The sequence below is a fragment of the Rhinolophus hipposideros genome (assembly GCF_964194185.1).
Source record: "Rhinolophus hipposideros genome assembly, chromosome: 7".
Classification (NCBI taxonomy): Eukaryota; Metazoa; Chordata; class Mammalia; order Chiroptera; family Rhinolophidae; genus Rhinolophus; species Rhinolophus hipposideros.
In genome coordinates this window covers 51,691,306-51,717,908 of record NC_138053.1, presented here as the reverse complement: position 1 = coordinate 51,717,908, position 26,603 = coordinate 51,691,306, and the positions used below count along the sequence as shown (strand labels likewise).

The following is a 26,603-nucleotide window of genomic DNA, read 5'->3' as shown; positions in this document are numbered from 1 at the left end:
TCCTTGTGCTAATAGCATAATGCAGTGATCACCATAGTTTTGTAATGAATTTTGAGTCTTCCAACTTGTTCATTTTCAATATTCTTTTGGCTACTTGGGGTTCCCTGCAATTCCATGCGAATTGTAGGATGAACTTTTCCATTTATACAAAAAAGGCTGTTGGTCTAGTGCCTGATAATTCACTGCTTTCCTAGACCTCTGAGCTCCAGAAAGCCTTCTGGTGGGTATACTTCAAGGTCCTGCTATTGGCAGAGTCCTTTACTAAGTAGCCCAGTAATCAATGTGAATAACAATTTTTTTTTTTTTTAAATTTTATTGGGAAAGGGGAACAGGACTTTATTGGGGAACAGTGTGTACTTCCAGGAATTTTTTCCAAGTCAAGTTGTTGTCCTTTCAGTCTTAGTTGTGGAGGGTGATGTTCAGCTTCAAGTTGTCCTTTCAGTCTTAGTTATGGAGGGCACAGCTCAGTTCCAGGTCCAGTTGCCATTGCTAGTTGCCGTTGCTAGTTGCCATTGCTAGTTGCAGGGAGCACAGCCCACCATCCCTTGCGGGACTCGAGGAGTCAAACCAGCAACCTTGTGGTTGAGAGCCCACTGGCCCATGTGGGAATCGAACTGGCAACCTTCGGAGTTAGGAGCATGGAGCCCTAACCTCCTGAGCCACCGGGCCGGCCCCGTGAATAACAATTTGAAATGAAGATTTACCAAATAGCCTTCCCGGAAAGTGGAATTTCGGTATTGCCCAAAAGATTCAGTAGAGTTAGCTCCAGATGTTAGGCAAGATTTAACTTCCAAATACCTTATACTTCAAGTATACATTTAAAAATCTTGCTACTAACAAAATTATAAAATGTGTCATTGACAGGGAGCTTGGGAGACCATTTAGTCTGAGTCTTTATCTTTGAAGTGAGGAAATTAAAGACTAAAATTATGAGAAGCAAATAACTAGTATCTAACATGCTTTAAATTCATGCCATGTACCATTGATATTCCATTAATACACACTTTGAAATACTGACTTAAGGGGATGACCTTCTTCCAAGCTAATAAACCAAATACCTAACGCAAACATACAATACAGCTTTTGAGACCCTTCATTAGAGAACCAAATTTAACTAAACTAACTCAGATGATGCCTTTCAGAAGTTACTGTGAAGTGGATAATCATGGAATGCAGAGTTGTTGGGACATGAAAATACCTGGCTTTTCTCTATCAAAGAACTATTTTGCTTCCTTATTAAAGGGGTTGTGTTATCAACTTTCAGAAATGCCCCCATGATTAATTACAGAATCAATAGCTCCCCAGTGATGAGTATCTCATCTTCATAGGGGTCCCCACAGTAGCAAAATTTGAGGCATTGTTAATCCTTATGCTTGTAAATTTAATTCCATGCTAATTTCATAATTATTACTAATTAGATGAATATGGATATGATAATGATAGGAAACATCCAGTGCTTACCATGTGCCAGGGACTGTCCAATAGATACAGAGAATAGCATTTATGTCATCTAATACTCTCAGAAGGTAGACGTTATTACCAGTATTTTACATATGAGGAAACCAGGCACAAAACAGACCACAGCCCTTTTCTGGGAAGCGTAGCTAGTAAATGGGGCATAGATTCAAACTTAGAGGATCATAAATCTTCCGTGGCCTACACTCTTGATCACCAGGCTTTGCAACTCATGGAGGGCAAGGTCATTGCTCCTTGTACTCTTAAGAATCTTAGAATAAATAATGAGAATGATACTGTGTTTCCCCGAAAATAAGACTGGGTCTTATATTAATTTTTGCTCCAAAAGACGCATTAGGGGTTATATTCAGAGGATGTCATCCTGAAAAATGATGACATGGCTAGGGCGTCTTTTCCAGTTAGGTCTTATTTTCGGGAAACATGGTAGTCGAGCCGTTAGTGCATATAACTGATGCTGGGGCATCTATCTAGGCCAAAGAGAAGGAATGACTGATAGATGTGAGGGACCTCAAGGCACATATTGGAGCAGGAAGAAACATTGTATTTCTGTTTCCCTTCTGTATGAGTATGTCTGTGGAACAGGAAGCTTCAGTTTGGGTGATTGCCATTTTGCCAATACTACCAAGCATGGTGATATTAAAAGAAGAAGCAGAAAAGGCCTGGTTGAACTGATTCTGGGTGGTGAACACATACTGCAATATATAGATGATGTATTATAGAAATGTATGCTTGAAAACCTACATAATTTTACTAACCAATGTCACCCCAATAAATTTAATAAAGGGGGGAAACAGCCTGGTTGAAGAGTCCTCGGAAGACCTGGGATCACAGCCTCAATCTGTCACTTATTAGCCATAGGAGTCAGAGTAAGTCATGTAACCAGTTTTCTCGTCCATCAATGGAGAAGAGAAGAGAGGCAGTGGGAGGAGGAAGGGCTATGATGAGCAAATGAAGTCATATATTAACACCTTATGAATTAGAAAGAATTAGAAAGAACTATATAATTGTAAATCTTACTGTAACGTATGGTTCAACTTAAAATATGTGATCCTTATGACCTTTATTAAGCCTGTTTTTCTACAAAAGTATGTGTGTTTAAGTAGAAGGCAATATTTGTGGTTTTTAATCACACTTAGCTGCCTGAGTGCTTAAGCTGTCATCTCTTAAGAATTTTTTCCTATCACATGATTCAGTTTAGGCATCCATCATCTCAACTGAGAGATGTCCTTGCTTATGGCCCAAACTGGCATGAGAACTAAATGGCTAAGGTGATATTTGAGGTAAAGTGATAAAAATATATAAGCATGTTATTAGAATTTTAAACAACTGGAAATATTCTTTAGCTCCCATGTACACAAATTTCTTTTCAACTTTGAGTACACACACTGTAAAGCAGATGATGGCGGTGGGGGGTGCGAGGGGGATTCCTCAGGAATGCTACTACTGGTCAGAGTGTAGTAACAGATGCCATATGAGTGGAATGGCCAAAACTAAGGGGGCCATAGCTGTTTACAAGCACCATGTGGTATCATTTACTGACAGTGGGATTTGAGCACAGCTATGATGAATAAGCTCCCTGGTGCATTTCTCTTTTTTTTTTTTTTTCCTTAATTCTTCCTCAGAGTTAGAGATACCTCCGTTCAGTTAGGGCAGCAGAGTCCTTATTTTTATCAGCCTGTCTTACATGTGGTTTGAACAGTCATGGGGTCAATACTCTAATCAGTATTTATGCTGGTCAGGCCACATATAGAATATTCTGTCTGCATTGGGGTGGGGAGGGGGACGTCTTAAGGTCACTGGCAAACAAATGTGAGCAGGACTATGGACTCTCTTTAAATCTTATTGTGAAGAGGCTTCAGGAACTGAGGGGTTTCAGTTGGAAAACAGAAAGGTGGTGGAAGAGGAGATGGGGAACAGTTCTGGTATCCCTGCAGGTTACGAGGGCTGATGATGTGAAAAGGGCATTCAACTTGTTTTCTGTGCCTCTAGAAAGTAGAGTGTGACCTTGGTGTAACTATTGAACTTCCGTGGGGACAGAGCCAGGAGTGCAGTTTCCAGGCTCTCGGCCTCACGTGGAAAGGTGCTGGCTCAGGTAGTAAATGGCCATCAACTGTGATTGGCTGGCCATCAGCTGTGGCTAGTTGGCAGTCAGCTGTAACCAGTGAGCCATTGGCCACTAATATAACTGCCGTGGCTACACCAGCAGCAACTGGGAGCTAGCAAGAAGATAGTGGCTGAGCTAGCCAGCAGTAGAGTGAGGGTTGCGGATCGTGTGGCTCCTGTTTCCTGTGTCTCCAACCCAGCCACCAGCTAGAATACAGTGGTATGACTCCCCTAGCTATGGCTCCGTGGGTGTTCCTTTTTGGCCTCACCATGTCCTGCGTTCTTATATGGGGAGCGGGATCAGAGACCCCGCCTGCCGCCCTTAGGTCTTAGTGGCCTCGTTTGTAAAATCAGGTATGATTGGACTATTTCCCAAAGGTCCCCCTAGTGCTGAAGTCCTGTGACTAACCAGGCCCAGTGAGTGGACATCACTGGAAGGCACACCTCTCAGGAGTGAGTCTCCCATTTAGGAATGGAATGTTCCAATGGTGCCCTCGCCAAAGAAAATGTAATGTGAGCCACACAAGTGATTTAACATTTTCTAGAAGCCCCATTTTTTAAAAAAAGGTACAGTTAATTATGTTTTATTTAGCCCAATATATCCAAAATGTTATCATTTCAGTATGTAATTAGTGTAAAAAATTATTAATTAGATATTGTACATGTTTTTTTCATACTAAGCTTTCAACATGCAGTGTGTGTCTGACACTTCCAGCATAGGTCACTTTGGACTAGTCATGATTCAAGGGCTCAGGGGCCACCTGTGGCCAGTGGCTGCCATCTGGGGCAGCACAGCTTCAGTGCACATGTGAGTGCTTAACCACATGTCAGACGCTAGTGAAAGGCTTGGCATGCACCTTTTCATTCAGTCCTTACATCCGTCCTCAGAGATGCCCATTATATATGTAAATAGGAAAACCTATAGGGATTATTTCATTTACCCAAGTCCACCCAACCAGTAAGCAACAGGAGTCCCAGTTGGACCTCAGATGCCAATGTTCTTAACCAGTAAGCATGCTGCAGGGGGAGGCAGTGAGTTCCCTGTCCTGAAACTGGATAGTTCCATCCGCAGGATGTCTGGGATAGAACTTTGGCAGTGGGTTCCACCGGCCTGACATAAAGTAGAAATCCAAGGAAAGAGGATGTATGGGCAGTTTATTCTCCAGCAACTCCCGAACAAATAAGCGTTTTTTGTCCCTGGCAGGGCATGCTTTAGTAACCCAAGTCACTTTGGTCATCAGATAGCTTCTCTAAAGAGATGAGCTGGGACTTTCTTAGAACACTATCATAAGTAGTTCCTAGAATATTATTCAAATAAGAAATAGTCACCGTGTTTACATTTTTTAAAATCATCTAAAGCTTTTATTTTTAACTCGATGTTCCTGTTTAAATATATTTATAATGATAATTGGAGGAAGGAGTTGTGTGGGGAGGAAACGATACTTGGCTCTGTAAGCCACAGCCCCCTTAGGAAGAGTGCCATCTCCTACTCGGCTATAATTAGCTGGGTGCGCACCTTTGACTCCTGGGAGTATTTATCTGTGCATTCCCAGACAGCCCGTAAATCCCCAGCAGTGAAGGGTCATGAGCCAGAGGAAATAGTTGTGATCATTCTTCTCATACAGACTTGCAATAAATAAGTGAGAAAAATGTTTACAGATGGTTTGTTGAATTTTATCCTATTTTCAAAAATGATGTTTTGGGAATTAACTTGGAGGGTTCCTTCTGTCATTTGGGAGCAATGTATTGTTTTCATTTTCCAATTTTCATACTGAACAAACATTTCCTGCTGTAGCTGAGGAAGAAATTCATCATCCAGTGATACCTTGTAATGCCTTTGCAAGAACTGGGGTTAAATACAACAACAGAACTATAATAAAAGTGAAACTTCGGACAGTGAATAGACATGTTTATAACTAAGGCAACTTCTGTTTCCTTTTTCTCAGAAGGAAAGCTATCGTCAATAATACTGTTCCTACTTATGTAAAAGTGAACAAACTTGACTCTTTGTCTTTTATGTTAAAATCTTTTAAATAATTATATAACCTGATCTTTAATTAGGAAGGGGGTGGCTGATTACCATAAAGAACATATAGGATATAAATAATAAATGTCTAACTATTACATAGTTTTGTACACATGAAACTAATTTAAATTTAAAAAAAAAAACCATGTAGGGAAAAACACATGGTTTTAGCACTTCCAGAGGAGTTTCCCAGCTCGTAACTTTTTACTGAGCTGCTCTTCTATTCTCTCACACCTGATGTCAGAGACCCAAAACAATCTGTTAGTTCCTCTGCCACATGCGAGGTCCTTAGACACCCATCCTCCTAGCTGCCGTGTCGGCCAGCCACCAAAGCTCCACAGTTCACCCGGGAGTTCTACTTGTACTCGCCTTCCAACTGTTTCAGAACTTTCTCAGAGCAGGAAAGCTAACAGTTGGTTTGGATCCTAAAGTCTTATGATGTATTAAACCGGATCAGAAGTTTAAATGTTAAAGTCAGGAAAGGGGGATTATTAGATATCATTCTTGTACCCTCTACAGTAGCAGGTCAAATGGGCAGTACTTGTCCCTCCTGCTCATCAAAAAGTAGTCTGTCTAAAAAGAAGAAAAAGTATTTAGATAAGGAGCCTTATGGCATACTTGTGCCCGTGTTACTGACAATATAATCCTACCACATCAAGCTTATAAAACCCAGACTTCAATTATCAAGCATTCACAAACTTTTAGGAGCCTTCGCACAGATGCGGTAAATTTCTGCAAGACTGTTTTATTTTAAGGGATTATCTTTGAAGCTTCATTTTTGTATGTGTTTGTGCACTCCCTCAGGAGAAGCAGACTGTTGTACGTCAGGACTGCTGTCTGAAAGTCTGTCTCTTCTTTCTCTGTTTTGTAAGGACCAAAAAGCTGATAATCGATGTGATCCGGAACCAACCAGGGAACACACTGACAGAAATCTTAGAGACACCCGCAACTACACAACAGGTAATTGGTCTTTGAATGTAAAATAATAAGTACCATAGATATGAGTTGACTTTATCAATCTTCATGCCAAATGTTTACTCTTATCTCAGAGAAACGATATCAAATATCATTTGAAAGTAAGGAATTTTATCTTCTACTCTGGCCAACTGAGTTCTCCATATATAAAATCCATATGGAGTATCAATGGAAATGAAATAGAAAATGCAGCACCAACCTTATGCTGAATGTAGTTTTATCCTAGACTAGGAAGGTAGTTCTGGGTTTTTCAAAGCCTCTGAATATTCATCACAAACTTTATCAGTCAGAGGATGGGTAGATAAGTCAGTTAAGAGACAGTTCTGGTCAAGAGGATGCAGAAAAATACCTTTCATGTTTTACGTATTTCCTAACTTGAGGAAACGAACAAGTGTCTCCCATTAAAACTGTTTTCTAAATGCTTCAGAAGCGACTGTCTTGAGTCTGTTGGGTCAGCACAACTCTCCTGGTGTAACAAACTAAAGTTTCATAACAATCTTGCATTAAACTTTTTATCAACATCTTTTAAATTGCATCATTGTTTAGTTCGTTCTGAATTAATTTCAGTGTTATTCCGTTAGTATCAATAATTGCCACTTCTTAAAGTTAACAAAATTATCTAATCAGTTACTTCTTAGCAGAGGTACACATAATTTTCCCGAATCATTCTTAATTTAATTGGTTGCCAAGAAATCATTCCGTCCTAGTTTTCCATTTAAAAAACATAAAATAAAACCAAGTTATTTGATATTTATTAATGTGTGAATATTTTTTAAACAAGGTAGGTAGAATATTTTACTAATTAAGGATGAGAATTTTAGTCCTTATTGATATTTGATTTTATTTTTCCCCAAATGTAGCATAGTCGCTAAGAACACTGACTTCCGAGATCAAGTGTAGCTCTGCACCTCCTAGTTATGCAAGGCTAGGCACTTAGAAATATTTCTGTGCCTTAGTTTCCTCAACTATAAAATGGGAATGATAATAATGGTACCCAATTTACAGACAGAAATAAATGAGTTAAACTATGTTAAGAGGATAGAGTAATACCTGGCACATATTAAGTACTCAATAACGTTGGCGGCTGCTGCTAGTACTATTGTTGTTTACTGCTGAGCGGGTAAACTGTTCCTGTGTCCATGACATTGACCTGTCTGTCCATCATGTGTCAGATAACATTTGTACCTTAGACTTTATGTGTCAGTCAATTGTCTAGTACCATGAAGTGGGAAGATCACCAGTGTCTCTTTATTACTGTTCTTTTGAACAAACTATCCAAATTGTATTCATTCCTTTACTCATCATTTATTTGGGAACTTATTATGTGCTAGAATACTCTTATTCCCTTTGGTTCAAAGAAACCCTGCAGGTTTCTCAGAGATGGTAGTTTGAGACTGATTCCTTTATCAGAACAAAGGTCTCTGTGGTCTGGGCTTATGAATCTTCAGATTTGAAGCTTCATTTTTGGCTGATGTGTGAGAGTTTAGTTGGGTTCTGGATGTTCAGGGTTGTCACTGCCAAGTTTTAATGGATAATCTAGTTTTAGTTTCCTCAATGGGACTATCCAGGAATTGAAATCCTTCCATCCAGGGAATTAGAAAATATTAGTTATCCACTGTACTATGTTCATTACTAAAGTGATTTGTTACCTTAGCAATAAAATAGCCATTAGAATTTTGCCCAAATTAGGCCTTCCACCACTCCCATGTTTGTCAAAAATGTGAAGTAATTCCTTCGAAAAGATCAACTTTGAAACCCGTGAAGAATACAGTCTGGACTTTGGACTTTGGTTTGAGGACTTCTCTCATTTTTGACATTAACTTGCCTTGTGCAGGTTCTAAATCTGCGAGATTAAGGGAATCAGAGGAAAAGCAACATCTTGATATTCCTTTTTCAGGAAACAGATCATGCCACAGACATGGTGAGCCGGGCAATTCAAGATTCCAAGACTCCAGAAGAAATGAAGCATAGCCAATCTGTGGTGGAAGATGCACAGCTTCCCCTTGAGCAGAAGAAGAGGAAAATCCAGAGGAATCTGCGGACATTGGAACAGACGGGACTCGTGTCATCCAAAAATAAATACCAAGACATTCTCAATGAGATTGCCAAGGTTTTTGGAAACAGTATTTTTTCTTTACTTAGCAGACATTTGTTAATCATTGGTTACCTGCAGGGCAACCTGAGGTGACCTGAGGGAGTCATAGTTGTATATGCCATGGTCCATACTACACACTTGTAAAGGTTTCAGAGCAGTTGATGACTTTTAACAGAGAATAATCACAACTCTCCGAGTCATTAGAAGAGTTGACACACACCAGAAATAAATTATCAGGAAATGCAATAGACAAGTTTCATCTATGCCTTTAAGAAATACCTACTGCTTTTTAAAATGACATTTTTAGAAGAGTTCTTTCTTGAGTTGTTAGTTGTAATGCCCAGTTGTCCTTAGGGCCTCTTGCTGAGATGGTAACTTTGTCACTGGAGAGTTTGCCTCTAAGCGATTTAGCGTAAATGCAGTTTTGACTCATACGTTAGTTTCTGTTTTCTCATCCCATATTTTGACAGTTCAGAAACTTCCTGAGAAAAGGATCTCAAATTAGTGCAAGGAAACATCACAGGAACTGGCTGAGATCTGTTTGCCAAGGATAAGGAAGTATTTGGTTTCAAGGGATGTTTGGGTTCCACAGACATTTCATTGTTTTTATCCAAACATGCTAATTAAAATGGATCTGGAAGTTAAGGGCATTTAAGTGATCAGAAAAAAAATTGTCTAACTTCTGGGAGAGAAATGCACTCCACTTCGTGCTCTATGGAAAGTCATGGTCAGTTCTGGCCGTAGGCTTACTCCTTTTTGCCTGAGTGACTCAAGGGAAGTAACATTTCTTTCTATAGCTCTGGGGTGGAAAATATTTCTCTTTGGAAATGTGCAGTAGAGAAAATGACACTTTTGCCTTAAAAAAAGAAAAATAGCTATCAAGAAGACATCCACTAAAAGATTCTATTTAGTGAAGAATTTTTACTTAAGGAGGGTGTGTCTTGTCTATGTTTGAATTCCTAGGGGAATGTTTTCAATTTGTCCACAATGGAAAAATCATATTAAACAGGCACCATTCTCTTAAATGAAACATTTCCATAATTTATCAACTAGAATTATAAAAAAAGAAAAAAACAGCCTGGGTATCTGTAAGTTTAATTGTAGCATAGTTCTTATAAGCTGTAAGCAGCTCGGACAACAGTATGTTCAGGAACTGTTTAAATCCAAATATTAGTTATATAATTATTAGTGTTCAATGTTTTCAATCAGTCCTGAAAGCCCAATTATTGGTTTTGTAAACCTTGAGAATAGTTCCCAGACTAAAAGTGTATTGATTTTTACTTATCTCTAAAATGAATGCAATGATTAAATTTAAACCTTTTTAGTAGGTATACTCTTCAAAGTGGAATGTTCGAAGTATCCTGAAGAAATTGCTTGTCTCCTGCTAAAGTCTTTCTTGTGCCCTTTTTAAAACATGATTTTTCCTTAAATTACTTGTATGGTCATTTTAAAGTTGCTTCTTTGCTTTTCCATCAAGAAAAAAATAAATCTTAGCAACTCTCTTAAAGTGAAAGAAGGACACTTGCCAGTTCTGAAGTGAAAAGGGAAGGGTGTGAGAGATTGAAATAAGGTGATGGAGATAAACTACCAGTTAACAGTCCAAATAGTGATTTCATACTTGATAGTCTTCTTGTCCCAAACGGGCAAAATCAGAAAGCAAACTTCTGCCTCAGGCTCATATCATAGCCCTTACTTGTTGTTTTAGGATATTCGAAATCAAAGAATCTATCGTAAGCTTCGGAAAGCTGAATTGGCAAAACTTCAGCAGACCTTGAAAGCACTTAACGCGAAGGCAGCATTTTATGAAGAGCAAATAAATTATTACGACACCTACATAAAGACTTGCTTAGACAACTTGAAAATAAAGTAAGTTGAAATCATATATTCATTTACAATGTCATGATTCATAAGGGGTGTCAATTCTTTTATGATCCTGGGCTGTTGAGTTGGATTTGGAAGGAAACTTTTTGTTTTATAACTAAAAACTAAAATCTCAATTTTGTGATTTGCCACTGTGAACTAAGAAGTCAGGGGTGAATTCAGAAACTTTTTAAATTCTCCATTAGCATAATTTCATACTTGATGTAGTTTACCCTGTTGTATTTTAAGCAAGTAGCTTTAACACTTGGAGAAGAGCTTTCATTATTCCTTTTGTCTTTTTTTTAGTCAAAGGTGTCTTTAGAGCACTATTATTAAAAAAAAAAAAAAAATGAAAGCTACTCTTGTTTTGGGAATGTTTACAATAAACAGTATTTTATATTTTTGATGTTAGACAATGTCAGATGTTTGCTAATTGCACAGTGCAGCTTAATGATTTTAAATTGCTTAGTGGTTTTAAGAAATCATATTGATACAAAGACAAAATTTGGCAGTTTTCTGATTACCCATTAGTATACATATTATAGATTTTTAATATACAGTATAGCTACTTTTATGAGTATGATTTGCTCATAGTAATTCTTATCCCTAGACTAAGGTCAATACTAATCAAATTTTAATTACCCATTTAAATATGTAATACAATATTTTTATGTAATCTTTGCAGTCAAATTGACAGTAGGAAATGGTGCTGCATGGAAAAATCAATTGCATTAATCTTAGATTTGATGAAGGGAAATCACTAGTTCTGAATTTCAGTTAATTTGCTTGTGGCCTGTAAATTACTTTCACTCTATTCCTGGAAGGAAAAAGTTAGTGAAAAAAAAAAAAAAGTTAGTTGAGCTACTATTCGCTAGAAATAAAGTTATTGAGGGTTTTCTTTACATATTTACTACAATGACTTGAAAGCATTTTACAGGCTCTGCAGTCATGGGAGCTGGATTTGGGTTCTAATTCTCTCTCACATTGTGTGATTTTCACCCAATCCAGTGAACTTCTCTGGAGCCTCAATTTTCTCATCTTTAAAGTGGGATTAGGAGTAGCAGCCTCACAAGTACTGTTGTGAGAGCTAACTGAAAAAGCATATAAAAAAGGAATTTTGTTTATTTCAAAGTGCTGTGGAAATGTTAATTTTGTAAATATGAAGCAATATTTATCAAGCACGTAGAACAGTGCTGGCTACTTAGTACTCGTTAAATTAATTAAAACAGTCCTAGTGGTACCTTTACATAGGAGTACACAGCTCATCTTATTGCACCAAGGCTGCTTGCAAAATGACGTAATATGTCCACTTAGTTCAATACGCCTGAGAAAACAGAATATAAGTTTTATGAAAAATACTATCTGTACTGCCAACTTCAGTCACTTTGAAAATAGCTTTCCCTTAGGCAGTTCACAGTGAGGTTTTACTGAGTGGGGAAAATTGTCACCTACTACGACAAAATAAAGAATTACACATTTGATGCCAGATCTGATTGGGGGCCAGATCTGAACAGTGGTGTGCACCCTGGGCGTGGTTATTGCACGACCAGCAACATCTGAGTTTGCCATCGTGACAACAGACGGTTTGTTGTTACTTTGCTAGAAATTCTCGGAGATCAATTAAACTGGATGGAAAAGGAGAACCCAAGGGGGCGAGGAGAGTGAAGCCAGTGAAATACACAGCTGCTAAGCTGCATGAGAAGGGTGTCCTGCTGGGCATAGACGATCTGCAGACAAACCAGTAAGTGTAACTTGGAATCTGCACAGAACACACACGCCCTCTAATCACCCCCATAAAACCTGACTCACATTCTTTGGTTTCCTGTGGCCTTTGAAGAGAGCTTCATTTGGTCTATCAAGGCATACCCTTGATTACAGATGACAGGGGAAAGCATGTGTATTGTCATCTCTTGTCTTCCCATCGGGCCTTGAGCATCTGGTGCCATGGGCTGTATGAAGTGCTGATCAAGTGATTGTGTTTCCCATGGCTTGTCCAGTGCGTCTGCATCTGCCAGCCTTCCCGTTCCCTCCAAAGAACTGAGTCATACAGTGAGAATAAAGGCTGTCTTTTGGTCTTGATAGATGAGATCATTTACAATTGAAAAACAGTGCCTTTCTAATTTCAAAGCCACAGACTGTGTGCCAATGCCTGGGTCAGAGCCCACCAGCAGAGTGCTCATTTGAGAAAACCGAAACCCCTCCTCCGCAGCCCCACACCAGGTGCCACTGGATTCTCTGTTTTAAAGGGACCGTGAGCCCCGCCCGCACCCCATCACTCCCTAATCCTCTGTCTGGGGGCAGCCAGACCCACTACTCTTTTCTAACTCCCGCCTTCATTCAAGGCTTGGCTCCTATTCCATTTATCCCATCAAACCTTCTGACTGAATCAACTCAGAGAAAATTCTTCCTCTTAGAAGTTTATATAAAACTTATCATCTGAAATGCTCAACTGTCCTGTCAGTGGTATAAGTCAATGAATAATTTTCATATTCTGTGCATCTTATATTTCCAACTAAATTTTGTGGTCTTTAAGAGCAAGAACCATATTTAGCACTTCTTTTATAATAAGGCACCTACTTCAGTGTTCTGTGAACTACAGCACTCAACAAGAGCCATCAAACCTAGTGAGCAGAGTGAGGGAAAAGATGGGAGGTTTTGGATGATTTCTTAGGGTTTTCCCAGTAGACCATTCACTAAGAATGGTAACCTAGGATTCCATTAATTTGTTTCAGCTTTAAGCATATATTTGCAGTTCTACATGTGTCCCTTTCTTCACTAGGTTTAAAAATGTTACATTTGATATCGTATCTACTGAAGATGTAGGCATCTTCGATGTCAAATCAAAATTCCTGGGTGTTGAGATGGAAAAGGTGCAGCTCAATATTCAGGTAAGCTGGGATTTCTGCAAACTGGCGGGAGTGTTATAACGTGGGTCATTTGTGGCGCCCCTGGCTTGCACACTGTGTGACTACAATGAAGTCCAACAAAGACGACCAATGTAAGCCTCATTTGTCAATATTAGCTTTTTAAGCATTGATTATTTTTTAAGAGCTATTGATTTTTCAAATTATTAGAACTTAAAATGCTTTTAGATGGTAAAACCATAGCAGTCAGTTATTCGAAGTCATGTTTCCATTCTGAAGCTTAAAGAAAATAATAAAAGTATTCAGGAAAGTTTCCTTTTATTAGAACCTTTCATTTCTTTCTAAAAGTATGTTTGCCTAAGACTGGAGCTTTTCTGGTTCCATTGCGCCTTCTTTCTCCCTGCTAGAATTATTATTATTATTTTTTTTTTTTAAAGAGGGTGCAGCTCAAAGTGGCCCATGTGGGGATCAAACCAGCAACCTTGGTGGTGTTAGCACCACGTTCTAACAAACTGAGCTAACCGGCACCCCCTAGAATTATTCTTACATCAGTTTCTTAAATCTATTTCTTAAACATTTTGGGATCATATGAATGAAAGACATTGTGCAGAAAACAGAAAAATGGTGTTTGCAGTCTGGATTTTTGCTGTTTTCTTTTTAGAACCACATTTAAGCCAAATATACTTGAACAGAAACTGAGAAATCCAGTTTATGTGTCAAAAAAAAAAATGAAAGGAGGATACAATCAAATGTTTATATTCATCTACTCTTAATTTCTTAATCATTAGCACAGAATCAGTTCAGGGGAGTAATTAAGTTTTTCTTTTTCGTGAATGAGTTTTTAGATGGAAGTAACAACTGCTTACCTGGGCCCCAAAATACTTGTAAAATGATTTCCAGGTATTCTGTGTGTATCCACATGAATGATTTGGATAAGCCACTGGGAGTGATATTAGTTCCAGCCTCACTGCCTGCTCAGCCCACCCCTGACAGCCCTGAAATGATCTCTCCTCCCCTTCTTTTCTGTCTAGCATTCCTTGTAGTAGCGTAAAAAGAAAAATGAGAGCTAAATGGGCATGCTAAGGACATTGAGATCATAAATTAGAGTACAGAGAGAAAATTAAAGATGTTATATAATTATGAAAAGTATAAGTAAACAGTATTGTTTTCTGACTTAATTTAAATGTCACTAGATGTATCCATCTAACAATTTAACTGAAAGTCTTGAGTTACTTTACGTAACACTTAGGTAAATGTGGGAAGAAAAGAGAATGTTTTTGTGGTAATGGGCCTTAGTGATTCTTCTCTAGAGGTGGCAGACATACCATGTGATTGCCAGGAAGGAAATGAGCCAAAACCAATATCAACTGGACAAATGAATCCCAAGTGACCAGTAGAGTCTTGTTTAGAGAGGCCTCAGTAATTCCAGGCGACTTCCTTTGAACACTGGTGCAAATACCAAGCTTCACTTGTTCCTTTGTTAAGGATTCAGTATGCAGTGGGATTAGCTATTCACACCATTCATTTATACACAGGATTGCCAAATGTTACTCCCCAGCTATATGCAGATGGCTAATAAGCCCCAGACTTTTAAAGTCATTACCATATGGTCAGGACCAGCTACAGGATTTGCAGTGCTCGATGCAAAATGAAAAGGCAGAGCTCTTTATTAAAAATTATTGAGAATTTCAAGATGATGACAGCATTAAACTAAGTGCAGGACTCTTCTGATCATGAGACCCTCCCTGCACAGGTTGAATGCCCAAAGAGCTGGCACTGAATATAATAACTGTCAGACATAAAATCAGACCTCCATTTATACATATGACTTTGAGACAATTACATTATCGAATGAATTATCAAAGAGAAACATGCTGTCTAGGTCTTTAGTGTGAGTCAAGGACTGGAAACAGGACAAAAGTTCCTAAGAGTTTTAAGGGAAATCCCTTCTAACATTATGTGTCTAGGTTTTCTTCAGCCCACTCTTCCCTTAGTTCCTAAAGATTATATCCTACTTACACACTATATAGTTATAGGCCACATACAGAACAGGAAGGCGTGACTTCCATGAAGACGTTCTGCTTATACAAATAATGGTCCGTGTTTATCAAGGGCTGCTGGGTTGATGTTCTCTGTTTCCCAGCTGAAGAACTGAGCTTGAGAGAGTGCAGCTGGAGCCCAGGCTCTTGGTCGCTCTGCTCCACTGCTTCTCCTACTGATCCTACTGTTCCATCTGATCCTGGCAAGACAAGGGTGGCTTACAAAGGATTGATCTCACATACCCAATAAAACCCCTGTGAGGTTGGGAGTGTTCGCCTCAATTTACAAACAAGGAAACAATTTCAGAGAGGTTATGTGATATTACAAGATAATAAGATAGCAAAGGGCAGAGCTAAGACTGAAATCTGCTCTTCTAACCACAAGTGCGATTGTATTTCCTCTGCTCCCCTCCTTTGGGGCCGAGCTAATTCCCCTGCAACATACCATTCCTTCTCAACCATATTGGTTTCTTTTCCAAGGGACTTGGATTAACAGATACTGCCTTTCCCAAAGGAAAAGTGAATCTCCACTACATTTTAACAGAAAAAAGCATTCTTGATAAAAGAACTTCAATTCCCTATAGAATTTCTGTCCCGGATGTGTATCTAAATAATGTAGGGGTTTAGTTGAATGCAATGGGAGGTGATTGAGGAAGTGGGGGGAGGAAGCTGGCAAGAGCCCAGTTTCCTCAAAGATGACTCCAACTTCTGCAGGTGGCCTTGCTTAATATAGACACAAGGTATTACCATTAAGGTCCAAGAAGTTTTCACAGCTAGAAACAAGAAAATGAGCCCTGGGTATTAGTCTAGGGCAGTTCAGGAATGATATCTTCTATTTGGGAAAGGCCTCCTGTCCTGTGTTATTGTGAAATTTTAGTTCTTAGTCTCATACGTGTGGCTGGTGTGACCCAGTTATGAATTTTAGCAGGAAAGTTTATTTCCTTTGTTTTATGGCGGCAATGGAACACAGAATGGCAGACTGACTTGGGAATGAGGGCTTGTTCTCAGCATAGGAACAGAAGTAGTCTAGATCAGGAATTGCTCTGTACAAAAGTAATTGCGGGTTTGCAATTGTTAAACCCGGGACTACTTTTGCACCAACCTAGTAGCATGGTCATTTCCCCCCCATTTGTACATATTTATTCATAAAGTATACATGCTCCTACCACTGTACTCAAAATGACCTTTATAAAATATATGCCAAATTTAAATGTTTAAAGAATGAGAAGATATAAAAATAAATGGTTCTGATATGCTTTTTCAGTCCCCAAGAATTGGCCTGCTCACTCTGCTTTAGAAAACACTGCTGTTCTAAAGGATATACCCCATCTTGCTAGAACATTTGTGTTTTGAATTTTTCAAATAAAAATTAAAATTATATATATCTGAATTCATCATAATGGTTTTCTTTCATATGGTCTTTTTCAATTCTAAAAATCTATTTTCTTTCATCTAGGTAAGTGATTCTGAAAATGTGCCACCCAGACCAACAATATTGTCATTACATGGGAACTTGTTAGAATGCAGATTCTAAGAGCTACAAAATCAGAAATTCTTGGGGGGTGGGCCCAGCAATCTGTGTTTTAACTAGCCTGTGTTTTTTTTCTTTTGTTTTTTTTGTTTTTTTAAATTAATTAAATTTATTGGGGTGACAATTGTTAGTAAATTTACATAGATTTCAGGTGTACAATTCTGTATTACATCATCTGTAAATCCCATTGTGTGTTCACCACCCATAGCCAGTTCTCCCTCCATCACCATATATTTGATCCCCCTCACCCTCATCACCCACCCCCCCCACCCCCTTACCCTCTGGCAACCACCAAACTACTGTCTGTGTCTATGAGTTTTTGTTTCTCACTTGTTTGTCCTGTTCTTTTGTTGTTTTTGGTTTATATACCACATATCAGTGAAATCATAGGGTTCTCTGCTTTTTCTGTCTGACTTATTTCACTTAGCATTATACTCTCAAGATCCATCCATGTTGTCACAAATGCTCCTATATCATCTTTCCTTAACGCCGAATAGTATTCCATTGTGTATATGTACCACAACTTCTTTATCCATTCATAGCCTGTGTTTTTAACCAGATGATTTTGATACATGTTAAAGTGTAAGAACCCCCACCTAATTAGGCCATTTGAATCTTATTTTTGTCAACAAATTCTTCTAGAATGTGTTTTAAATGTGCTAGATGTCAAGTTTGAGATTTAATCACATTCGTTATAATTTCAGGATTTACTGGAGATGCAATATGAAGGAGTAGCCGTAATGAAAATGTTTGATAAGGTTAAAGTGAATGTAAACCTTCTCATATACCTGCTGAATAAGAAATTCTATGGAAAGTGAAGTGCCTCCAGAAATTTCATGGAATCTGTATCATCTGGATCAGGAAATGAATCTGTTTTAGTATTTTTGTTTTTAAACATGATTGAAATCACTGCTTATACATGTGTGATTTTTTAAAAAAGACCAAAACTGTTCTGCAGAATGTACCCATTGTGCCTTGTTAATAATTTGATACTACAGTAGAATGATACACAAAATTAATTAATGTATAAACACTTTCACATTATACTGTGCGATAGGTACTCTAATTTTAAACTTTCAACATTTTGTGATTTGTTTTAAAGTAGGGAGAAAATAAATTTAGCTGAGTAGGGACAAACGCGTAAACCTATTTTCCTATGAAAAAAAGATTTTAAATGTCCCATTTGAATAATGTAATTCTTCATAGATCTTTTTTATCTGTGAAGAGATGGATACCTAATTATTTGTAATGAATTATTTGGATGGCTACTTAGTTCTAAGCCCTGTCTTCTGGGAGTTGTCAATTTTAAAGAGAACCTTTGTGCAATTGAACATGAAGTTTTTATAAGTAATTGAAGGTGACAATACAATAACACTTTCTGTATAAAAGTATATATTTTATGTGATTTATTCCTATTAAATGAAATGCACTACTGCCTCATGGTAAAGACTCTTCTACCCAGAGCCTTTAAGTGACTAAGGAACCACATGGACAGCAAGCAACCTTAGGTCCCCACCTGCACAATTTATTTGAATACTTCAATTGTGCCTCTCAAATTTTTGTAATGCAATAAAATCAGTATCTAGATGGTTTTTAAATGTATTCTTTGGAATTTGTTTCATGTAAAATAAATGTTACTGAATTACCTTAATTTGGCTCTTTAGTTATCTTAATAAATCCAAATCATTTAGTGGAGAAGATTCTTGGTGGGGCTTACCAGGAAAAGAAATAATACACTTAGAGTTGTATGTGTTGGAGTACAGAGGAAGCTGCTGTGGTCAAAAGATGCAAAACTCTGTGGATGAAACAAAATAGAAGTTCGTTTTTCTCAAATTCAGTAATTCCAAGGTAAGTGAGTAAGCACACAAGTAGCCAGGGATCCAGGCTAGCCAGCTGGCTCTGTCCCTGTCGCTGATTCCTGGCCATCAGGAAGGAGGAAAGAAGTCCAGGGCAAGCATTTTGTTTTAAGTTACACATGTCACTTTTGCTTACATCCCATTGGCCAAAACTTAGTCATGTGGCCACAGCTCACTTCAAGAAAGGCTGGGAAATATGGTCCCCAACCCGGCAGCCATGTCCCCAGTTAAAATGTGTGTTAGAGAAGGAGGTGGTTCTATTATTCAAAGAAAGGGAGAGTGATTCTTGGGGACAGTTTAGCAGTCTCTACCACAGTGGTAATCCCAACTCTTAGGCTGGAACTCCTCCACACACTTTGTATTCTGTTCGATCATTCAACAGGCTTTATTTTCCACAGGGATTACCAAATATTGAGAAAGTGAGTTATCCACATTTGGTACAAATGAATTCTCAGTGTAAAACCAATAAAAATTGGAAAATTCAAAATTTAAAAAGTAAAATCTACTACTTTAGTGATTGTTTCAGGCTATACATGTTTTTTACAAAGAATTAAATACCTTGAAACAATTGTTGTCTCAACAGTTTGTGGATGTTTTTTAATTGTATTAACCTTAATACAGACTGATGTAAAAGGAGTCAAATAAACATACAGTTAAGTTCACCTTGAGAATGAACCTCCCTAACAGCTAGCATTAGGTGAGGCACAGGAGCCAGGTGCAGTGAGGTAGGTTAAGCTTCCCTCTGCATGCTCCAGGAAAGACTTTTAGTGGAAATGTATAGGAGCCAAAACGGGAAAGATGTCTGGAGGCAAAAGCTAACTTTTCATAGCACCTCTAAAAGGAGCTTGTCTTAACTTATTCCAATAGTGAATGAAATGCTTGAGGCTTATTTATATGAATAATGGTCTTTTTGTCATGCCAACACCCTTAAGGAGAGCTGTGAACATTTTCTCTCTGTCCCACAAGATGCCGTTATTGTTGAAGATAGTACCAATGGTTACCTGTTTGAGATCTTTAAGGAATGTGAGTGAATGGGTGACTCAGAGAAGAAAGCAGGTGATGAAGAAAAAGAGCAAGAACAAGAAACCAGTGGAGGCCTGGGGTGGAAATTGTTGGAACCAAGGCCTGTGCCTCTCCCAGGAGGACAGAACCATTTCCCAAGCCAGGGGCGAAAGAGGCAATTCATGGAAAGGTAAGAAGAGAAAACAAAGGTTGCCTTGCCATGCTAAATCTCGGGCGAAAAAGTGATCTCTGGTAATAGCTGTCTTCCTGGTATAGGCTTCCTTTCCGATGTAAATTTCCCTTACAGAAGGGTAACGTCTACTCTGTTTTCAGAGCTTCTGCTATGTCTGCAGTTTCTCAAAATAATCAGACTATGCCAAAAAGGCATATTTTGAGGTGGCACATTCTGCTTCCTGCCTCTATCTTCCTTGCCAGGACCCAGCTTTTCTTAGGAAGAAGAAGGTAAAAAAAAATTTTTGTTGTTCTTTTTTTTGCTTTTAAAACACTTAACAATTGAAACAATAACTTGATTTTTACATAGCTTGCTCCTGTATTTTGATGTATATTTGATCAAGTTCCCACTGTTATGAAAATGGTCTTTGGAAGACTGAGAAGGTTCATGAACTCCACTTTTTAGCACCTGGAATGTAAAAAGGCAAAACAGACTTAAGGAGCAGTCTATTATGGGGGAAGGAAAAATGATTTTCTTTTGGTAATTCCCTGAGAGTGTGGGACCCCAGGACAAATTGGGCAGTTGAGGCTTAGATGCTGTTCTAGACTAAGGAGAAGAAGGTAGGTATCTGGGATTTCAAAGCTCAAGTAGGCAATTCGCGGGTAGATGAGAAAGAGCAAACAAATTCTCACCAGGCCACCCAGAAACAATGGGACGCAGAGCAGGAGTTGGGGGGTGGGGGGGGTCTATGAAGTAGCCTTGCTAGGTTCCCGTCTGTCACACATAGTCCATATTATGCTAACATAATAGCTCTCCTCCTTCAAGCAGAGTTTTCTATTGGAATCCCTTTAGGCAGGTAAGGAGGAAGGTCAAAGTTTCTTTCTGAATCTTTTGTTTCTTAAAATAACCAGCTTAAAATAATATCTCAAAAGGCATATTTTGAGGTGGCAAACTGCTTCCCCTCAGTACTCTCAAAAGATACGCTTTCATGATCTCCAAGAGGGGGAAAACTGGTGCATACTACAATATTCTGGAAGTGTGTGGTGAAGAAAGAGACCAACGCAGTGTGATCATTGTCTGACATGACACATCTCCCTCTACATCATTGAAAGAACAGGACCATAATGTGTGTGTGGTTAGGTACTAATTAGAGGTGTTATTCAAGATGTAAGTTTTACAACTTGGGCTGTGGTTAACTAGGGATTTGTGGTAAGAGGCAAACCACAGAACTCTGAATGGTGAAAGTTGTCTATATTTTGAAAGATTCTAGTGATCCACTGGATGCTCTTACTGCTGACCAGCTTTTAGAAACATCTATTGCCTCTGTTACTGAAACCAAGACAGTAACAGATTAAGATAGAGCCCTCTTAAATGGTCTCTGAGCTCCAGAGGACACAAATTGTTAGTCACTGCTGTGAGTTCAGAGCCTTGGCAGTCCCTTGTAAATGGCAGAGAAGTGAAGTCCCAGAGGCAGGTGCTACAGTGGGTTGAGGAGACATACCCTACCCTCTCACTGCCTCCCAGGACTCCTAGTATTGCTTTCAGTTGGCCCTGGTATAATTGGAACAGCTACTGATTATCTCAGTCTAACAATGCATATGCTCTCAACTCAATCTCCAAATAAAATAGCTCATACAGCTTTTTCTAGGATGCCTCATTGTTGTTTCCTTTAGAGTATAAAATCTCTTAGCTAAAATACATTGGAAGGTGTGATGGTTAATTTTATGTGTCAACTGGAGCAGGCTCAGGGGGGCCCAGACAGCTGGTAAAACATTATTTCTGGATGTGTCTGTAAGGGTGTTTCCAGAATAGGTTAGCATCTGAATCTGTGGGCTGAGTAGGTTGCCCTTATCAACATGGGCAGGCATCATCCAATATATTCAAAGACCAAATCTTAATAGAATAAAAAGGCCCAGAAAAGGCCAATTCTCTCTTGTTGATCTGGGACATCTGTCTTCTGATGTCAGACATCACACTGGAGCTTCAGGGTTCTAAGGTCTTCTTCAGATTCTGGGAGTTAGACCATCAGCTCCTTTGGTTTTCAGACCTTTGAACTCATATTGAATCGTACCACTAGATTTCCTCATTCTTCAGCTTGCAGAGAATAAGTAGTGGGACTTCTCAGCCTCCTTAATCATAATAAATCTCCTATATATCAAATATGCTGTTGGTTTCCTTTCTCTGGGGAACACTCATTAATACAGAAGGGAAATGAGCAAATATGAGAAGGAAAAGATATCGAGTTCACCTTATATAACTCAAAAGTTTTTGTTATTTTTCTGTTAACAGAAAATTTGACCTCTTATCACCTCAATCACAGGGGTAGTCTACCATTCTATCCATGGTATATAACTAGTGGAAATACTGTTGTTGATGCATTATGAGATTAACTTTACTTCTAAACCCAAAATACCAATGCAGGTTTATGACAACAAAAGGCAGAAACAGGTCTCCTGCTGGTTAACTTGTAACTTGATTATAGACCTACTTGAAAAACAAATGCGAAGATAGCTGCAGAGAATCTGAAGTATCTCGCATTGACTGTGAAGAAAACTTTGTTTCATTTCATTTGAGCCCTGGTATCATTACCATTAGCTTCCAAAAGTAAATTACTAGGCAAATTCTTGGGATAGGCTATTGTCTTTGCAGGGCTTGGAATAGAGGAGTGGTAACCAGAACACTCGAAGCAGTTAGATCATCTAAGGGGTTAAAAGAAACTGCTTTTCATGTCATCCTAGGGTTAAAACTGATATAGGAGAGTTAGCATGTCCCTAGGTAGACAGGGAAGTCCCTGGTGGAATAAACAAAGACAGTCATATCCTAAAACTTCAGGTTTTGAAATCACTCCTTTGCTCCAGGACATAATGTAACAAGGCCTTGAGGTTAATCATAAAATTCATTTAGGCCTGACAAATGGAGCAGATCTGATAGACAAAGAGTGGGTTACTTTGCTAATTCCTTTAGGATGGACAAGTAGAACAAACCTGGTGTTCGAATTTCATTAGAAGGCTCCAGTTCCCTTCTTCAAACAGTTCCCTTCTCCAAACCTCTCCCCTTCCCCAAGCAGGCAACGGAAGGTATCAAAGTAAGAGCTTTGGCCTTAGCCAGTGGGCACCCCCATTTGGGACCCCCTCCTCGCTCGGGAGCTGCAACCTCTTCTCCTGCCTCTAATAAACTATCCTGTTTTTAAAACTGTTTGCCTCTCCCTGGTCCGTGTTTCCATTCTTCGGCTTCACGAGACGCCATCCCTGCCCACACCCAGAAACTGCCGGCAGATCCAACATCACCTACATCAAAACTTTCACCGTTTTGATGTCGCATTTGTTCTAAAACACTACTAAATACCACAAACACTATGAAAGGATAGCTAATAACTTACACTGTTTGGTGCCAGGCAAGTTCAAACAAAGAAAATGAAAAATGAGAATAGATATCAAGTGATTCCAATATAAGTGATCCTGCAATGTTGACATTTTATCTCTGAGGAATATTGACATGTAAGGTAACCATCTCTAGGTAAATTGTCTACTTTGGGGAAGCTACACAGATTTGCTCTAAAACTGGCAACAAAGAGGTTTTGATGTAAGTGGCATGGAACAAATGAAAGAGAGTGATAGCTTTTTCAAGAAGCTCTAAAGAGCATACAAATATTATAGGAACTTTGTAGAGTCTAAAGAGAAAAACAGAAAACAGAACAGAAAAAAACATCACCAACAGACTATAACACAAAATTAGAAACCAATCACAAAAAGCCAGTCAAAACTTTCAATAATTTATGGGTTGAAAAAGATATAATAAAACTAACAAAATATTTAGACCTGAATTGCGTATCAAAACTTGCAAAATGAAGCTGAAGTGGTCGTGTAAGGGAGAAGCAGTGAAAATTAACAAGCTAAGTAATCAGTTCAAAAGGTTAAGTGAATAAAGAGCAAATCCAAAGAAAGTAAAAAGAAAGAATTTTTTAAAGCCTGTGTAAAAATTAATAACATTGAAAAGGAACTAAAAGCAACAACACAAAAAGAGGGACACTGGAAAATGGTCATTTTTCAACCTCTGGCCAGATTAATCAAGAAAAAAAAGCAAAAATATACTATGTGGGCACAAAAATGGGGATAAAGTGCAGCTCAAATAGATAGCTTTAGCAGAGTAAAATGTGGTATGTAATACAAGGGAATACCATAAAGAGTTTTAAAAGAATTCAATATGCATGTACTGGAAAGAGATAAATCTAGAAAAATGCAGAAGTATTCCTGGAGGGTGTTGCTCTTTGTGTAAATATTTAAAATATATAAAACAATATTTTTGAAACATAAATATACTAAAAGTACAAAAACATGGAGAGAAAATTTCTCTCCTGGGCAAGAAAAAGAATGAAATAAGGGTACAAAAAAGCTTAACTGGTATGATAACTGTGTATGTTATATTTATACTTATATGTTCATGCTGGGTTGTAGGCTTAACTGGGTGTGATATTAGGCTCTGTACTTTTATATGCTTAAAATACTGTGTAATTTTTAAAAAGTCACATAAACTATATGAAATCCTGTTCAGTTCTTTTTTACCTGTCAAAGCAGTTTTTAAAGGCTGTCCCTTGCACACATGCCAATATCCCCCACCCCACCCCACCCAAGCTTCAGGATCACTCAGGAACTTGTTAAATGCAAATCTTCAAACCACACCCTACACCTACTGAATGGGAAACACTGGAGATAGGGATCAACCCTGTAGTTTAAGGACTCTTCCAGAGGATTCTGATCCATGCTTAAGTTTGAGAACCATTGTCTTAGAATCTTAGAATTAGGTTTCTCTAAACTTGGGTCTGGCATCTGAGATCACATGGGAGGTGGTGGGGTGGGGGGTGTTTGTCAAAAATGTAGACTTTGATTTCATAGGTCTTGGATGGGGTCCAGGAATCTGCACTTGGGTGTGCTAAAAGTTGAAGGCACTGTTTTTGAAAGTAGGTTTAACTTTTGGTGGCCACTAAATTAGCAAACCACAATCTTTAGAAAACAAAGTGAGACAGAAATATCTCATTCTTGTACAACTCTCCTTCCTTGTTCGTTGTATTTTCAGCCCCACTGTAAAAGATACTTTAGTTAATATGCATAAAGAATTTAAGCATTTCATTATTTCAGCAGCCGACTTTTTGTCACTAGAGGTACATTCTGTTTTGAAAACTAATTTAAAAAATCCTTTTAAACTTTACAGTTTTGTAAAATGGTTAAAAAACATTTTCCACCGATGAAACAAAATTTGAAAATGTTGCAGACAGTATTAGTCTATTCTTATTTTAAGGATATACTTACATACTTGTATGTGGTTACAATTTCTTGAATGATGGACGGAAACTTTTAACTGGCCATCATGGAGATGTGTGTGGTTCTTAGAAGGGAAGGGTGGAGATACTTTGACTTTTCACTTTGTATCCTCAAGCTGTTGCCATGTGTATTGATTACTTTTATATTTTACACTGTATTTCATTGATGCTAAGGTGCCTTTTTTCATGTTTAAACAATCCTGAAATTGAGATGTTTCTTACAATCAATAATATGTCACAGTTTAATTGACAGCCTTTTTTTCTTGCTTGTAGTACATGAATTAAAAGGATGTCTTAAAATCAATGGATTGATGAAAATAGTATATTAATAATATTAACAGGGAGTGGAAAATATATGGTTTTAATGGTTCACATCTACTCTTGGATATGTTTTCCTCAGAGAATTGAATAAGGACATTTTTGAAATAGCGTTATATAATTAGGTTATTCAGTAATTTATTGAGCTGGTTCTACAAAAAACAAGTGTGCTGAGGATGATGGGGGTGAGGGGAAGAGATAGGAAGGAACCAGCCCGTTTTTTGCTGTATTTTCTCTACTGGTTTAAGTGTCAGGGCTCTCATTGGGGAATGACATTGTCAATGTGAAATTCCTTTTATAAAAAGCTCAGAAACCTGACCAGTGACCCTCAACTGAAGTTTATCAGCCAAAGGGTGCAAAACACGCTGTCGTGCAGGACACCTGCGGGGTGTCAGCTCCTGCTCCCCACATAAGAACGCAGGATGTGGTGAGGTCAAAAAGGAACACCCACGAAGCCATAGGTAGGGGAGTCACACCACTATATTCTCGCTGGCTGGGTTGGAGGAACAGGAAGCATGAGCCACACTGTTCCCAACCTGCTGTCCACTTCTCTGCAATGTGCAACCCGCACTCTGCTGTGCTAACTGCAATACGTGCTTGCCAGCCACCATCTTCTTGCTAGCCCCCATTTTTCTGCTAGCGTAGCCACCTCAGTTATATTAGTGGCCAATGGCTCACTTGTTACAGCTGACGGCCACAGCTGATGGCCATGCAATCACAGTTGATGGCCATTTACTACCTGAGCCAGCACCTTTCTATGTGAGGCCCAGAGCCTGGAAACTGCTTCCTGGGGCTCTGTCCCCACACACGCCCACAAGTCTGAGCAGAGAAGGGCTGCAGGTGATCTCTCCTAGAATCCCCCGGTGGAGGGGACCCGCTTCCGGCTGCTATCTAAAACACGCCCTCACCAGACAGACTCTGTAAGAAAAATAAGCAATGTGCTGGGCCTCGGCGGAGACGTCCTCCATA

General features: G+C 38.7%; 1 protein-coding gene across 3 annotated transcripts in view; it reads left to right on the top strand.

The window, feature by feature from the left end:
* IQGAP2 (IQ motif containing GTPase activating protein 2) overlaps positions 1 to 19,277 on the top strand; it is a 266,105-nt gene extending 246,828 nt beyond the window's left edge. For all 3 annotated transcript variants that reach the window (XM_081053199.1, XM_081053197.1, XM_081053198.1), the window contains 6 exons: positions 6,478 to 6,565; positions 8,478 to 8,690; positions 10,381 to 10,541; positions 12,139 to 12,276; positions 13,315 to 13,423; positions 17,674 to 19,277. In XM_081053199.1, coding sequence (XP_080909325.1) covers positions 6,478 to 6,565; positions 8,478 to 8,690; positions 10,381 to 10,541; positions 12,139 to 12,276; positions 13,315 to 13,423; positions 17,674 to 17,787 — 823 coding nt within the window. In that variant the 3' untranslated portion in view covers positions 17,788 to 19,277. The remainder of the gene's footprint in view (positions 1 to 6,477; positions 6,566 to 8,477; positions 8,691 to 10,380; positions 10,542 to 12,138; positions 12,277 to 13,314; positions 13,424 to 17,673) is intronic.
* The last annotated feature ends 7,326 nt before the right edge of the window (positions 19,278 to 26,603 follow it).